Here is a 17171-nt window from a genome sequence, read left to right as displayed (position 1 = left end):
TTATATTTACTCGATTGTAGGATTACATGCCATAATTTTAAGAGCTTATATTTAGTCTAGTCTTATATTTACTTGATTTTAGGGTTTTAGACTTTTGTTTCTGGCTTTAAAATGAACTGCGTTTGCAGAGGTGTTATCATGATCTGTATATTGACAAGTACAACGAAAGAATTGATTTAATATCTGGAAAACCGGATAAAATATATTCAGTTCATATTTGCTGATTTGTCCCTGTGCAGTTAATCACTATGCTTCCTTCTTGAAAGTACACGTGCGATGACTACTCCAGACCAAGGCACCGTTATTATTTCTCCAAAATCTTACACATTACAATTGAGGAGAATGGACTTCTGTATTTCGACTTGCCTAGCTATGCCTTTAAAATACTCCATTCGTGCGATGACGTCATTAAATCTGGGATTGACACTATTTATATGATTTATTTGTTACAAATTTGAGACTTACTTTAGAGGTTATTTCAGCTGGAAATGATTTATTTACACAGTCTTGTCTAATAAGTGGGTTAACCACTTTCCCACTACACTTTTAAAAATGTTGTCTTGTATGTTGGTGGTGTACCCATCTTGTTACATACATCCCGTTTTAAGATCTGGCGGATCAAACAGTAATTATGTTGGAAATAAATACACTCATTTCATATAAATTTTAAACATGTAACTTTTATTTTTCTAATCGTAAAATGGTAGTATTATTGTTCGTATTACCATTCTACAGACTTTGCTTTTGACAGCTTCTAGAGCTTACGCTACTTTCAGCTGGAAATCGTTTGTAGTTAACAAACATATTATATAGATTTTTAAGGGAAATGTGAGAAAATTAAGAAGATCCTATCGTATCAAAACGAAAGCAAATGAAAATATTTGTAGGATCACAACAGAAAACAACTATAATATGCAAACAAAACAATTTTCTTCTATATGTAACATATAACTTCAAACAACATTCACTGTATTTCGAACAGAGTCAACATATTCCCATAGGAACGTATGACTAGTAATTTTGAGGTAGATTAATTCATATAATTGAATACAAATTCTAACTATTCGTAGGTAAAACTAATATCCATATTGATGCAGTACTCCTGTTGCACTAGTCGTAGTGTAGTTCTGATACTTTAACCCTAGTAGACAATTTATGAAAACATGCATAAACATCGAAAAGTGTAAAAGAGAAAGATTATGTTTACTTAGTTACTGTAAGAATTTAAATCATAACACTTGTTTTCATTATGTAATATCTATTACTTTATTTTTTTTGGCATTATGGAAGTCTACTAGGGTCAACGTCATCATTTATTGGAGTTAATCACAGAAGAAAAGAATGCTTTCAATTGTCCATTGACAGTTTGTCGGCAAACGGGACATTTTACAAGAGCTGGAGCACACTGTGGACAGCTGACCATGTGACCACATGGTAAAAATATTACATCAGCTCTGCTGTCAAGACATATTTTACACATCTGATTCTCTTTTAATCTGTGATTTTCTTCTAGGAGAGTTTCTATTGGTTCTGAAATATAATTATTTCAATGGAATCTCAAGACTGGTAAGTTAAGCGGGTAAGATAATTATATTTTTACGCACATTATAATCATCCGCCATTTCGACAACACATGACAAAGGTTTGTTTCTAACTGAATACATATTTAAAACCCTTTTTAAATAATTGTTATTCATTTATTATCACATGCATATTTATAACTATATTTGAAACCTGCAATATATAATTTATATTCATGAGTCTATGATATCTTTTTAATACCAACACCATATCATAATCCTACCTAATTGCTCATCAACCTCTATTGCATGATTGGCTTTATCACAGCTCTCAGTGAATGCATTTCCACCACCAATGCTTTTTTCATGTTCTTCAGGATTCTCCTCTATCTCAAAAATAATTTCGCACAAATCTGTACCTTTGAAATCAGTATTTTCTGTAATATTAGGACGAAATATGTAATAAAATAAATTTGAAATAGTCCGTTGAAAAAATGAACATAATCTCACTTTAATCAGAATTATAAATATATAATATTTTGATTACTGACAACACTGCTAATGGAAAAAATCTGTCTGTATTGGAACAGGGCAAATAGAAAAACACTGAACAAACTAAAGCAGTTCTCACCTTTTTTGGAAATGAAAATTGTTATTGCTTCAGCAACAATGTCTTTGGAGTAGCCCATTTCTATGCAACTTTGTGCTGCCACAGTCTCTATGTGGTTGATTTCATCGGCCAAATCCTGAGAAATAATAATTTTCTATTGTAACATTTAAGTACAAAATGTAGCTTGAAGGACTTTTAACGAGAAAAATTGCCAGAAGGAAATATTTATTTATCATGAGAAAGAAATGACTTCTGTGTTCAAGAGACAACACAATTCATCACTTAAAACATGCCTAAATAGTATACATACGTATATGTTAGCCACAATTGCTATACAAGATTTATATAATACCTGTTTACTGCTTATTCCATCTGCTCCGTCTGTCTCTGGCCTTTCACCTCGTGAAAGTTTCTCAATGTATGCTTGTCCTTTAACCAGTAAAATATGCGGACATTTTGGATACCATTTTGCATGTTCCTCCATTGGCACGTCTCCAATCTCCCAGTTTCTTAAACCGCCGCCACAAAAGTAACATCGCACACTGTCGCCTACTCCTGATAGATAGGATGTATATGTCATTTGTAACATCTTTTTACCACAAACAAGCAAACTGAAACACGTTTTTACAAACAGCCTCAAAGGTTCATGTGTTTTCACTTTAGTTCCCTCATTTTCGATCAATATGACTAACCTCCCCCCCCTCCACAGACACACACACACATCAAACACATACAAAGAACCTTTTAAACAGTACTGTATATTAGGTTTATGCAATTGTGAATGTAGCTCTACAAAACACAATTAAATTATATATTTAGTGAAGTCAATATCATTTGAAGAGGAACCTTCACATTTAAAGTAAGTATCTGAAATAATCTTAGTGAACGATGCGCATTGGATACTAGTATCTTTAAAGACTGCTGTTGTGATAGTTTGGACGTATAGATCGCCAACAATATGCTTTTGTGTGGAGAAATGACGCTTTATATTACCTGTATATACCAGACCTGCTTCGACCATATCTTTCTTCTGTACTGGCAGGTATTCCGGCCAGGCATCGAAAGACTCCAGACGTTTTGAGTAGACAGCATACTGAGGAAACTTTGGTTTTTCCACATTTATACCCAATGCAATAGGTGCCGGTCTTGATTCATGCTGCTGGGAGACTTTGATATCTGTGAGGGTGTCAGACATTTTCTTCTGGAATACATAAAATGACTCACAGTTCTGATTCTAACAAAGTGTACTGTTGTAATAGTTAAACACAAAATCTACCGTCTTTCGTTGTGCGCATAAAATCATGAAATAGTTAACTTACCGTGAAGATATGGTCGAAGCAGGTGTTTACAAACTGTAGATCGACTGCCTCGTTGCAACAACCGTCCTTATTTATATAAACTATTTTTGTGGTTTTCCATTGAATGTTTTCTTAAAAGGTTATTTTGGTATGATCATGCAATGCTTCGTTTCTGTATCGGGTGTGGTTTTGAAATCAATATGATTAAAATTTATGGATTTTATTTTTTTTCAGTTGTAAAGAATTGGATGAGATCACAACAGTCGGAACTAATTTTGTCACTGATAATAATGACTAATTTAGGCTTAGCTGTCATAATACAGTGGATTCGTCCGTATCAGCTGACATTGCTCTCTTTTTAAGTGCATTTACTCCGATTAAGCGTTAGCTGATTGAACTACTACATTTATATCAAGTAGTAAATTTGATATATCGAAAAGCAAATAACACGATCATTTCAGTTCTGACAATCAACAAATACATATATAGCAGAAAATAGCAAACCGCTCATTCAATCGTCTTAACAATATCAAACTCCACTCACTGTCGTGGTAGTCATTGGTCAATGTTTATTTAAGTGCATTGTAGTCTATACAAAATATATTGAATCAATTGTAATTTATACCGTATCTGAGCATACATATATGTAGAGGATATTACACGAGTGTCTTTTCATATTGAATTTATTAAACAAGTTGTGTGGCAATTGGTCTGCTGATGCGTCAAGTGTGGTGTGCTGTGTGTTGTGTGCTTGTCACCTTCCGCTTTCAGCCTCCACCGCTGGCTAGCCTTCTGGTGAAAAAGGAGCCGAGTGCGTAAGTCTTCCCTGCCAGTACATAGCCTCTCTGCAGACAAGCCCTTTTGCAGTGCCTCCGAGTTGGCGCAACACGGTAACTGAGCACCTTGCGGCCTCAGGCAGAACTGCAGGGGACTCGGAGGAGGTCTGCCCCCAGACATGTGGCATGCCAGGCCCACCGGTGTGTGGACACGCCCTGATGCCTATGAACAGACCCCCAGCTATGGTACAAATAGCTCCTGTGTTCCCAGGATAGGGTTTTAACTCGGACCTAAGGGTGAGGTATCCCCGAAGGAAACCTAGAGAGTTGAAGACAGAGGTGCTGGGCCATTGGCACTCTCTTAACAAACCACAGCACCATGCAATATCGCTATGTCTACACAGCCATCCGGTATTCAACAACGTGGTGCTAAATCTCTGAGGTCCCTCCAGGGGGATTCAGTGCCGGGCTCTGGGCCTCGACAGAGTCCACCCACAGCTACTGGGGGTCCCTCCTCCAATCCACAACATGCGAAGAGAAGAAGGAGGAACATACCAAGGAGAAGAACCAAACCGCATCAACCTTTCAGGCTGATGCATTGGAATGCGGAGGGTGTCTTCAACAAGAAAGCTGAACTTGAGCATATCCTCCATGAGAAAGACATCAATGTCTGTTGCATTCAGGAAACTCACCTACAGCCAGAGAAATCCTTCAAAGTCAGAGGATACCAGTGTTTCCGCTGTGACAGAATTGGCAGACGAAAAAGAGGCATCATGACATTGGTCAGGAACAACATCAGCGCTGTCCAGACCAACACGCATATGTATGACTCCGAGTTCCAAGTTCTGAGCCTCAAAAAGAACGATTTCAGTTTGAAACTTGTGAACATATACTCTCCAAATGACAAAGTCCCTTGACAAAGTTACAACTGATGAAACCAGGTTCATCATTGTAGGAGACTTTAACAGTCACTCACAAAGCTGGGGATATGACCACCTGGATAAACGTGGAGAGGAAGTGGAGACCTGGCAAGATAACAACCTAAACCTCATCAACAAGCCAGATGATCCCCCAACTTTTTACTCCAGAAGCTGGCGAACAACATCAACCCCTGATCTTGCTTTATGTACTGATGACATACATGGACATGTCAAGCGGGAAGTCAATGAACAACTAGGAGGTAGAGACCATCGCCCAGTCCAACTTACTATGGACCGTATAGCCTCTACTTTACCTAACATCCCCAGATGGAACTACAAGAAGGCCAGGTGGACCTTTTACCAAAGTCTGAGTGATGAGCTCTGTAAAGACATCAGAGTGGAAGATAGAGACATCAACCGGGTTGTCAAAGACTTCAACGCCAGTATACTTAAGGCTGCTTACAGCGCCATTCCAAGGGAAGCAAAAAAGGACTATAAGCCATACTGGAGTGATGAGTTGGAGAATCTACAGGCAAAGTTATCAGAAGCCAGGGAGGAAGCAGAAAACAATCCCTCACAAGAAAATAACCTCTCTCTACAGCAAGCCAAGGCCAAATTCCTCAGGCACAAACGGGAAGCACAGAGGAAGAGCTGGAGAAACAAAACAGCCTCGCTCAACCTAGAGCGAGATGGCCAAAAGCTGTGGAGATTGACGAGACAGCTGAACGATGAAGAAACAGGAAGAGGCTCAGTAACTTTGGAAGAGAATGGTGAACTGTTGACAGGTAAACAAGCGGCAAACACTTTTGCCTCTAACTACAAAGATGTTTCCAACATCCCCATCAACAGGGAACGGCAAAGGGAAGCCCGAAGAGAAAAAAGGGAAAGGCAGACAAGCCAAGTGACACCAGAATGCATGAAGCAGGGTCTTAAACTGCATGAGCTACAGACAGCTCTTAGGCAGTTGAAGACAAAGAAGTCTCCTGGACCAGATGGAGTCACAAATGAAATGCTGACCCATCTAGGCACTGAAGCAATTTGCAAACTCCTGGAAATTTACAACTACAGCTGGACACAAGGACTGCTTCCACAGATACGGAAAGAGGCAGTCATGATCCCCATTATCATCGTTAAATCTTATATGACCTACTTGTTATATATTTCGGGATTATCTTTAAACAATATACATAACAAAAATGAACAATACTCTTCTCGTCATCCATAGAAATCACTCAAATAACATTTTCACTTATTGTCGTATTTACAAAAAGCTTCTTCTACACGCCCCTGTACCGTCTTGGCACTCCTGTACCGTCTACGAAAGCCTATACCTTCTACACACCCCTATGCCGTCTATATCTACACTTCGGTGGTAACTTCTGCACACTCCGGTACCGTCTATGCATGCCGATACCGTCTACACACTCCTTTGCCGTCTACACACACCGATACCATCTATAAACTCCTATGCCGTCTGAACACTCTGGTACTATCTACGCACTCCGGTACCGTCTACGTATGCCAATTCCGTCTACTCACTCCTATGCCGTCTGCACTCTCCGGTACCGGTTCAATTGTCATTTAGACGGAAATTAATACATTTTTATGTTTTACTGTAGATGCCGTGGATATTTTATTTTCCTGGTGGTTGAAAGTCGACATATGGGCTAAAATAAACTATCGGTCTTTTTTTGAAGGTCTTTTCTTGCAAAAGACGTAGTTCATGGATATGTTAAATCGTTACGCAACACAACACATCTGTCAACATGACAGCACATTGCCAGGGCTTGGTAAATTACAGTTTTATATCGAGACACTGTGGACCCAATGACGTTATTATGAGATAGCAGCAAAAAGACGTTCTATTTAAATTGACCGGCCGATTGGCATGCTTTTATGTGAATACTTTCAGAAGCTTCAAACCGATTAAAAATCGGGATTTATAGTGACACTTACCGAATTACTATGACATGCAAGTCTTTGCTCATTTGCTTTCTCAGAGAGACATACTGCACAAAAACTATCGATAACTTCTACTGTAATTTACTTATCTTGTTCGTTCGAGCACGCATATTTTATCAGGTGTAATTTTCAATAGATTCAGCGTATTTTCGTCTGAATACACATGAGGATATTTCCTAAGTACAAAGTGGCATTTGTTGCAAAGTCTTTGCCATCCTTTAGAACACAATAAAATCTTATAGAAAAGGCAGGATATTAGTATTCACACAGAGTAACTAGGTTTGGCACTGACGATTCGTCTTTATTCGTCTTACTTATTATTTATAAAATGTAACAAAAGACAATTCACAACTGACATATCTTTAGGGGCCTCCGTGGCCGAGTGGTTAGAGTCGTTGACTTCAAACCATTTGCCCCTCATCGATTTGGGTTCGAAACCTCATTTGGGGCGTAGAATTCTTCACGTGAGGAAGCCATCCAGCTGGCTTACGGAAGGTCGGTGGTTCTACCCAGGTGCCCGCTCTTGATGACAGTATGCACGGAGGGGCACCTGGGGTCTTCCTCCACCATTAAAGCTGGAAAGTCGCCATATGACCTAAAATTGTGTCGGTGCGACGTTAAACCCAACAAAATAATAATAATAAAAAAAACATATCCTTAACAATGCCTTACTTTGAGCAAACACTTTACAATTGGACTTCATTTGGTAGTATAAAAACTTTAAAAACATCTAATACTAGTCTGTTTTACTGACTTTGTAACAGCAGTAAATAACACCGAAACAAACAAATGCATGTTTGTAGGTTTTCAAAATATCAAAATAAAAATCAAACTTATTAAGATTTTTATAGAGCGCTATATGCCATCAGCAATCATATACTAGTATTCAGTAAGACAAAAACAACAACAACAACAACAACACAAACGAACAACAGCACATAACCATGATGCTTTTTGGCCAGAGAGAATAGAATAATGGAAACGGAATAAAACAGGAGCGCATCAAATTTTAATACTTTTACTGATACAAAAAACGCAAACAAATTGTATTAAAATAAATGTTGAGTATTATCTATTTTCGTATGAATGGCACCACCTGGGTTATATGATGATCCAGATTACATGAGCGCAATGAAAGTTTTCGGAGATCGAATCACTTCTGCCGCCCTCACCAACTACAAACTCGTTCATGTATTTCATACTTAAATGGAAACCGCTAAACCATGATTTATTTCTTGTTTCTTTCTCCTATAGCATTGCTAGAATGAATTAATGGTGCATACTTGTAAAGTTATAGATATCATGAATAACAAAATCGTCAACTAACAGCAGTTGTTGAAAAATCAAACGTTCTAACGTACAGTATACGTCGCGTCACAACGCACGATTTTCGTTGACGACCTAATGCACATTCTTTATAACATTCGTACCTAGTCTCTTCTTGTGAGGTTAATAGATTTCATTAAAGCTTCATCGGATGAAACACATTTGGACTGTAGTGACATTTTACTAAATGTTTGACATATAACTAATACAAATAAAAACATTGAGATATACACCAAAATGTTTGACACATAACTAAGACAAATGAAAACATTGAGATATACACCAAAATGTTTGACATACAACTAAGACAAATAAAAACATTAAGCTATACACCAAAATGTTTGACATATGTACATATAACTAAGACAAATAAACACATTGAGATATACACCAAAATGTTTGACATATAGCTAAGATAATTAAAACAAATGAACATAAAATAGGAAATGTGGAAATTCCGCAGGTCGGTCGCTCAACACGACAAAATCGAAAATGTTGCAGGCTCGGTTTGATTGAGCCTGTTCATGGACGGCAGTGGAAATGCATGCTACCGTCCACGCCCTCTAGCCCCGGGTTGAGCTTGCATTTCAGTCAAATTAAAAAAAGTCCGACTGCTATAATTCTTTTTAATTTCAAAGTTCCCTACAAGAAATAAAACGTATTTAGTCACTTCTGCGAAACAAAGATCTTTTACAAAAACTTCCTCAGGTTGGATAGGTCTGCAAAATACATGAAAATACAAGCGATTTTCTAATAATGTAAAAGGGTGCACTTCTAAACCGTATTTAAGCATACACTATATCGATTAATCAGTATGGTAAATGTTCACTAGCCTAAAAGCTTAAAGTCCTTAAATGGAGTAAATGCAAAGCTTTCTTACATCTAGAAGTGTTGTTTTATCAAACTGCATGAAATAATTTTCAAATTATTCATTACCCCAAAAAATATATCTGAAATGAATGAAAACATTCCTATTTCACCTATATATGGCAAAACATGCCCATTTTCAAAAGAATCTGTTACTTCAGCAATTTTCAGTGACATACAACTATTTGAACAAAATGATAAATCCGTTTCAAAAAAGCTAAAGTAGTAGAAAACAATATATATTTTCAGACATTATTAACTTGTAGGTCATATAAGACTCATTGTCTCATGAATAATGAAATTAAATGGTGGAAATAAAAAGTTAATAGCATATATACAATTGCATGTAAGTAAACTGATTAAATAAATTACGCGTTTTAAAAGTTTCCGTTTATGTACAATAAATTGTAGATACCCCGGGCTCGGTTTGATTTAACCCATTCATGGACAAGAGGCCAAATACCTTTGAATCACGCCCCCTAGCACAGATTCTGCTTAAGCGGAATTGAATATCACAAACAGAGAATAACTCTAATAACTATATATGTATACATAAAAGTGCAAACGTAACGTTCCTAACAGACATACTGAAACAAAAACTAAACTGTCATAATAGAACTTAAGACAAAAGAAATCAAAATAATGTATAACATATTAAATGAATTAGAAATATCCAAAACTAAACTACACTGTAATAAATTTATGAATGCACAATTAAATAAATTGCTAGTCAAAAGTAAACAACAACATAACAAAAAAGAAACGTAAAATATGGACAGTAATTTTGGTTACAAATATCAATTGTTTTGTTTATGTTCTACCACTGATGGGAGAGTGTTCATCACACACGCCGCATGATTCACAAACACAGCAACAAACGGAGCCTATATACGATGGCGTGTCTCTGCGCCGATGGCATACAAAGCAAATTTGTGTTGAATCTCTAGATGTACCTTTCAAACAAAATGAGAAGGAAAAGAGAAATGAATTTGGCAAGCGTCTAGCAATTTATATAAGATGGTCACGTTGTTTTTGCCAATCTGACTACCTCTTAGCACGCACCACAACTGTAAGCGTTAATATTCATGTTTAAATAAAGCATATTCTTGAAGAGAAGAAATCTAACTACAGTTGGAAGAATTACAGTTATAAAAAGTCTCTTATTGCCATCGTTCAACCATTTGTTCCTTTCCCATCCAGATCCAGGTGATAAAATACTAAAAGAACTAAATAATATTTTGTATGACTTCTTATGGAATGGACCAGCAAGAGTTAAAAAATCTGTTATAACTAAAGATTACTCTGAGGAACGACTTAGGATGACGAATGTTGAGTGTTTCATTAAAAGTTAAAAGATTAGTTGGATTAGAAGAGCAATAAGAACAGAAGGAAAATGGATATCTATGACCGATCATATGTTTGATTTACACAAACTTATAAATTGTGGTAAACATTATGCTGATAAAATGATTCAAAAAACCAACAACATGTTTTGGAAAAATGTTCTATTTTATTGAAACTGTCCCGGTTGATAACACGCAGGCTTTTTTAAAATGCCCCATCTTTTACAACCATAATATTTTAATTGGAAATAAGAGCCTGTATTTTAGATCATGGTATGAAAAGGACATAAGGTATATCAACAACTTGTATCAAAATAATAAACTATTAACAAAGAAAGAATTTGAACTTAAAACAAATTTACAAGTAAATAGTTTGAATTATCTTAGTATACTAGTAACAAAAACTTTCCACACAAAAAAACTGAATCTCAATTCAAAGTCACTGAAAGATGGAGTGAATATTCATTATCCATTGATACCATTACCAGCAAAGACGCTACTAAAACCTGCAGTTGGGTGTAGGGATATATACACTTTGCTTAATATAAATAAGGATTATCCGTCAAGTCAAACTAAATGGATGGTAGACTTTTCTTTTAAAGATGACAAATGGAAGAGTATTTATAGTAATCCTTTTAGAGTAACGAAAGATAGTAATATACAGTGGATGCAGTTTCGAATTTTACATCGTATTTTACCAGTTAATAAATATCTCAAAACCCTAAACCTTGAAGATTCAGATCGTTGTGCTTTCTGTAAAACAGACATTGAGACAATAGAACATCTGTTTTGGTGATGTAAAGAGGTTAAAAAGTTCTTTGATATTTTATGTACCTCCCTTGAAAGTAAACATGTAGAAGTAGTTTTTGATGAGGCTAGTGTGTTACTTGGAGTTGATTATGTCCCTAAAAATATAATGATTCTCTATCTTAAGAAGTTCATATTCACCTGTAAACTTTTAGACTGTAAACTGTCATTGGCTGGATATAAAAGGTTTTTACATCATTTTAATATACATAAAGCGATTGCAGTTAAAAATCAAACATTAGATTCTTTTGCCAATACCTGGCAAATAATACAATCTGTTACAAGCTAAGAAATCTCAGATGACCATGTATTAAAATTGAAAATTTTCAAACCTGGCTTAATTATAGAAGTCTGAAATGTGCTCTTTCTGTTAAACATTATATATAATATAGGTTCATGTGAATGAAGTATTAAAGTTAATTTGTCATATGTACAGTATCGTATTGGAATATATTCTTTGAAATATTTGTTTGTATCTTGTATTAAAAGGTATGACATTATGTGGATATTTTGAGCTTGGCCTTTAGTTAGTTCATCAAGACACAAACTTTGACAAATTTATTTTTAACACGATGGCTTGTATTTGTAATATATATGTAATATGTATATGGTATGATATTATGCTGTAAGAAATATTGTAATGTATTGAAGGGAATGGTTCTCCGACCTCACATATCAGTTTGACGGGGAGATTAAAGTTCATGTGAACCAAAAAAAAATGAAAATAAAAAAAGCATGTTCTTGATCAAAACTCTAATTATTGAAAATGTCGAAAGAAACAAGGCATTTTACAGAACTTATTTTTTCATCAATACAAAGTAAGGATTATTATCTACACTTACTTGGTCGACAAAATGGCTCTTGTACCCTTATACAGTAAGTTTGCTTCCTGCAAGTATACAATTGCAATTGTACCACTAACATGCGTTTCTAACATTTATCTTGGATTTCCACATATATTAAGGGTAAAACTTTCATTTAAGTTGAAACTGAAATTAGAATGAAACTTTGGCAAATATTCTTTAGCTAGCAGCTATTTTAAAACGAGAACATTCAATTTCAACACGATTTGGAAAATAATAATAATAAAAGTTTAAAACACCCATGTGAAATATATAATTTTGATCACCATTTGTAAGTGTCTCAGTCGGCTTACTTCTTCGTTCAAAAGAATGTGTATGTACTTTACAAGGATACATATCACAAAATAATACGTAACCATATGAATTTGTATCCAAGTCAGTTTTATTGCACATTTCACTTCAGCAAAACAGCGTCTGAACGAGATATCTAACATTATATATTGCATTTCTCTGTAATTCCTCTCCTGCCTTATGTACTGTTTTAACAAAAAACAAATGAACATACTGGTATATTCAAATGTTCTTGTATGATCGTCCTACAAGGCTTACATCGCTGGTTTCGTCTTGCACTAGTTACTGTAAACAATACATAGCAATAAAGATCGCGATAAAATACTAATACTAACTGCCAGACTTCCTTGTGCACTTTGTTCAAATTGCTTCATTCAAATGTTGGAATTAAGTCAATGGTAGGCGAGAAAATGATCTAATATATCTGCCTGAGTAAGGCAGGTGTTTCATTACCCTCCGGACTGCGTGTATGAAAAACCTCGCTAGCCCCAAGCTGTCTCAGGTTTGGAAAAACCCTGAATTCATATGTCTTGGCTCTGATTATTTAGACCGTGTGTTTTGAGAAGACAAAGGACATAATTATACAAGGAAATTCGTTGATGCAAGCATCAAAGACGCCGCCAAGTGTTGTGTCTGAAGTACATTTTTTTGCAATATGAGAAATCACCTAATCATTACTTTATTAGTCTGACTGGCTACAAGTTATCAACATTAGCACATAAAACAATACATGTTATAAACTGTTTTAAAGCATGAAGAATAAACATGATAGAAAAGTTTTATCATGCAATACAAACCCTCTACCTGCAATGACATTAACATTGCGAGTAGGTGGTCCCTTTACATAAAAAATTAAAGTAATTATTTCACTAACTAAGATCACCTCCTGTGAAAAGTTCTTATATGCAGGAGCGTGTGTATGAAGTTTCACAGAAATGCAGTTTGTTGGGAAATGAGGAAATGTTGAAATTATTTCAAAATTGTGGTTCACAGAAACCATTATTTTTATTATCATGTAATGTAATGAGTGTTTTCTATTTACTGATGAAGTTTTATGGACCTTAGTCACCTACATTATAGATTTCAGAATGCAGATTATACACAGCAATTTACTGTTTCCGTTGCCAAAAACAACCAAAAATGTTGTCCAAGAAAAGAATGATATAACGTAAATAATCTCTATATTGCCCCTATTCACAAAGCATGAATCTTTCTTATATACTTTTGAATATCATAGAATTCATTTTTTTCGGACGAACGATAAACTTCAAGTCCTCGTTTAACTGTAAGGTTACTAGGAGTATGTCAGTGTCTAGATTCAAATCTAATATTACAAGAAATTTAGCAAGCATAATAACCCGCTGCCAAAGTGTAGAAAATATTTCAATGAAAATGTTGTTTTTTTTTGTTTTTTGTTTTTGTTTTTTTGTCAGGAATGGACAAATACAAAAACTATCTATTAAATTAAAAAAGAAAAGAAAAAAGAAGAAGCAAGTAACAAGATATAATAAAACCAGAGCAACTGACTAGTCATATAAGATCAATGAACATATAAATTCAACAAGGAATTCTATTATAAAGTCACTGATGCTTTGATAAGTTATGGTCCCATGGCTTTTGATATTTCGATCTAACCACATTTAAAGAAGTATTAACTTGTCACTAACAAATTCAGCCAAATGCTCTTTAGCCTATTGCACACCTTAGTTGACAGTGTATATCTGTAAACAATGAGTAGGTCTATATGACACATAAGCAAAAAAAAAAAAAAAAGAAAGAAAAAAAAAAGAAATAGGAATTTGCTAAAGTGTGCGCATTCTGAAATTACATCACTGTACCTATCAACAAAGAAAATAAGACAAAAGGTTAAAAATAAGTTAACAGCGGCACTTCCTTCGTTCATTTCAACATATCTATGCTTATTGATATCTGTATTTACTTTGTAAATATGTTTTTTTCCAAGGAATTTTTATGCAGGCAAATTGTAATTTTTTTTAAATATTCTCTTCGAAGTTTACTGCAAGATTATTGTAAAGTACACGAACGCTCCCGTGTCCAGGCGATTCACGCGTTGTAGTATATGGTATATCAGCTCTGTGGTGTGTTCTATTTATAGAAAATGAGATAGGTAAGTAGGTCATGCTAAGAATAGAAATAGAAAACTTGACTTACAGAGTAACCTCCCTTATCAATAAATCGGATCAACATTTTTGACGAAATTGTAAATAAAAAAATATGTTCTGCTCTACAAATAAGGAGAGGAAAGACAGATAGCATTGTTTTAAATCACATAATAAGTTGCATTACATACATTTTTTATGTTTTCTTTTTGCCATATTTTTGTTTATTCACTAAAATGTATTGTGCAATATCCTTGATCCTTTTACAAACTATTCACTGTGTTCAGTTTAACACTCCGAAACTATTCATTACCATCTTTACAGGGTCCGAAATAAAAGTGTATCCCATATACTCGACACCGCCTTCAGGGCGGCGTCGAATAAACTTTGAATAGCCTCAGGAGTTATCTCACAGGGTCTGAACACAGACTAGCAGTCGTATAAAATCCTTATAATCTTAAACAGATAATCATATAAGACCTTTATATTCCACTGTAAAGATTTTGAACATCTGATATCGCGTTATGGTGCATTAACATAAGCGTAACAGTCGATAAGTTACAAACATTTTGTTACGTGAAGGAGAAAAGGAAAATTCCGCATTCGTTATTGGAAGCTAGCCAAAGATCAACTGAGAAAGTGCGTTAAACTGCTAGTCTTACAACCCTTGGCATTGTTAACTATATATTAATTTAAAAACATAAAACACGCGTGCCTATATATTTATGAGACTATTTGATTATAGACTCTATAGTTTTCACTCAGTTTTATTAACGTTTCGGCCTTAAGGCCTTTATCAAAATGACAAATTCCGAGAATTACTCTACATCATGGCGTCTCATAATATAACAACATTTGAAATACAAAACCGGAATTGACGTAACGTTATTAAACGTCAACGTCAAATCTCGCTAAAAAGCGACACACATTTAGCGGGATTTGACGTTGACGTTTAATAACGTTACGTCAATTCCGGTTTTGTATTTCAAATGTTGTTATATTATGAGACGCCATGATGTAGAGTAATTCTCGGAATTTGTCATTTTGATAAAGGCCTTAAGGCCGAAACGTTAATAAAACTGAGTGAAAACTATAGAGTCTTAAAACATTTGGTACCCCTTAGGGTAAATACTGTGTTATATTTGATTATACATTCATTCTTAGACCTAATAGTCATGGTAGGATGACTAAGCCATATACATAAAACTACTAGGCATTAATAAGCACAACTATCTATACTATGCTAGAGATAAATATGTATGCAAGATAAATTTAAATCTACTTTAAGATACACAAATATTAATACTTCCACATTGGGGTTTGGGTGGGCATGTGTCCAATCTTCGTTCATCTCAGAAAAAGACGTTACACAAACCAACATTTCATTGACCTTGTCATATATAATGCGAGTGTTCATGCAGAACAATTATCTGAAGTTTGAATCAAATCAGAGAGTGACAGTGCATCAACATTTTAATCTGAAATTCTAAGTAAAAAGGGGACATAATTCATAAAATATTTATTGTGCAGGTATGATTGTATATCATACGATGTAGGAGATGATGCGAAACAAAAGAGTTTTAAGCAAATCAGTCAAGTAATAACATAGATAAAATGAAATTGTATCAAAAGTTAAACCAAGCCCTGCACGAGGACGCCGACGCAATGGCGAGTTAGTTAGCTTTTCATATACCTTACAGAGTCGAGCTTAAAAATCACCTTGTAGGTAACAGCTTGAACATCTCTTTGAAGATGAAGTGAAATAATGTATGAATTTGAAACAAAAAAATTGTACCAGTGGTTGGGAAATGGTCCATGTCTTCTGGTCGGTGTCTTTCTTCACCCTCTTTCTCGCTGATACCGAACACTTTCAACTTCTTGTTCACCTGACCAGCATTTTCGTCTGAAACATAAAAAACAAAACTAACTCACAAATTATTCTTGCAAAGCGGATAATTATATTTATTATGTATACTACAAAGTAGTATTTGGTTGTGGGTCAGAAACCTGTTCCCGACAGTGAGATAAAGTTTGAATCTAAAGGTAAGTGTCATCTTCACTTAATATTGTTTCTCTTTTGGTCTGACGAAAGGTTACACTTGACCATATTCCATGAAATAATACTGATAATCTTTAATCCTGACAGCAATTATCATAACTTTAATTTTGCCGTTGTTATATGTAATGAAATACCAAGCGTTGATGTAATCCGACAGTGTATGTTTTCAGTAAAGTATTGTTGACATTCTTTTTGGAGTTTCCGGGACAAGAAGTCATCGGCTACGCACCTCGCATATAATTGTTTGCATTTTTTTTAAATTGTTTGTTTGTCTGATTTGGATTTAACGCCATTTTTCAACAGTATTTCAGTCATGTAACGGCGGGCAGTTAACCTAACCAGTGTTCCTGGATTCTGTACCAGTACAAACCTGTTCTCCGCAAGTAACTGCCAACTTCCTCACATGAAT

At 35.1% G+C, this 17171-nt stretch overlaps 1 protein-coding gene and 1 long non-coding RNA gene across 2 annotated transcripts; both read right to left on the bottom strand.

The window, feature by feature from the left end:
- Positions 1–913: 913 nt before the first annotated feature.
- LOC128554610 (baculoviral IAP repeat-containing protein 2-like) lies at positions 914–3600 on the bottom strand. Its single transcript, XM_053535889.1, has 6 exons — positions 3450–3600; positions 3124–3331; positions 2483–2685; positions 2152–2266; positions 1805–1957; positions 914–1530 (listed from the first exon to the last, which is right to left on the bottom strand). Exons 2-6 carry the CDS (start codon positions 3323–3325, stop codon positions 1310–1312), a joined length of 894 nt encoding a protein of 297 aa, XP_053391864.1. The 5' UTR covers positions 3326–3331; positions 3450–3600; the 3' UTR covers positions 914–1309.
- A 3454-nt stretch (positions 3601–7054) lies between these two features.
- LOC128554611 (uncharacterized) lies at positions 7055–17011 on the bottom strand. Its single transcript, XR_008369644.1, has 4 exons — positions 16499–17011; positions 12798–12868; positions 12272–12318; positions 7055–10232 (listed from the first exon to the last, which is right to left on the bottom strand). It is a non-coding gene; the product is annotated as an uncharacterized LOC128554611 (long non-coding RNA).
- Positions 17012–17171: the final 160 nt, after the last annotated feature.

The sequence above is a fragment of the Mercenaria mercenaria genome, unplaced genomic scaffold, assembly GCF_021730395.1.
Source record: "Mercenaria mercenaria strain notata unplaced genomic scaffold, MADL_Memer_1 contig_565, whole genome shotgun sequence".
In the NCBI taxonomy this organism is placed as follows: domain Eukaryota; kingdom Metazoa; phylum Mollusca; class Bivalvia; order Venerida; family Veneridae; genus Mercenaria; species Mercenaria mercenaria.
The sequence above is the reverse complement of the archived record's forward strand: the minus strand, read 5'-3'. Positions and strand labels throughout refer to the sequence as shown.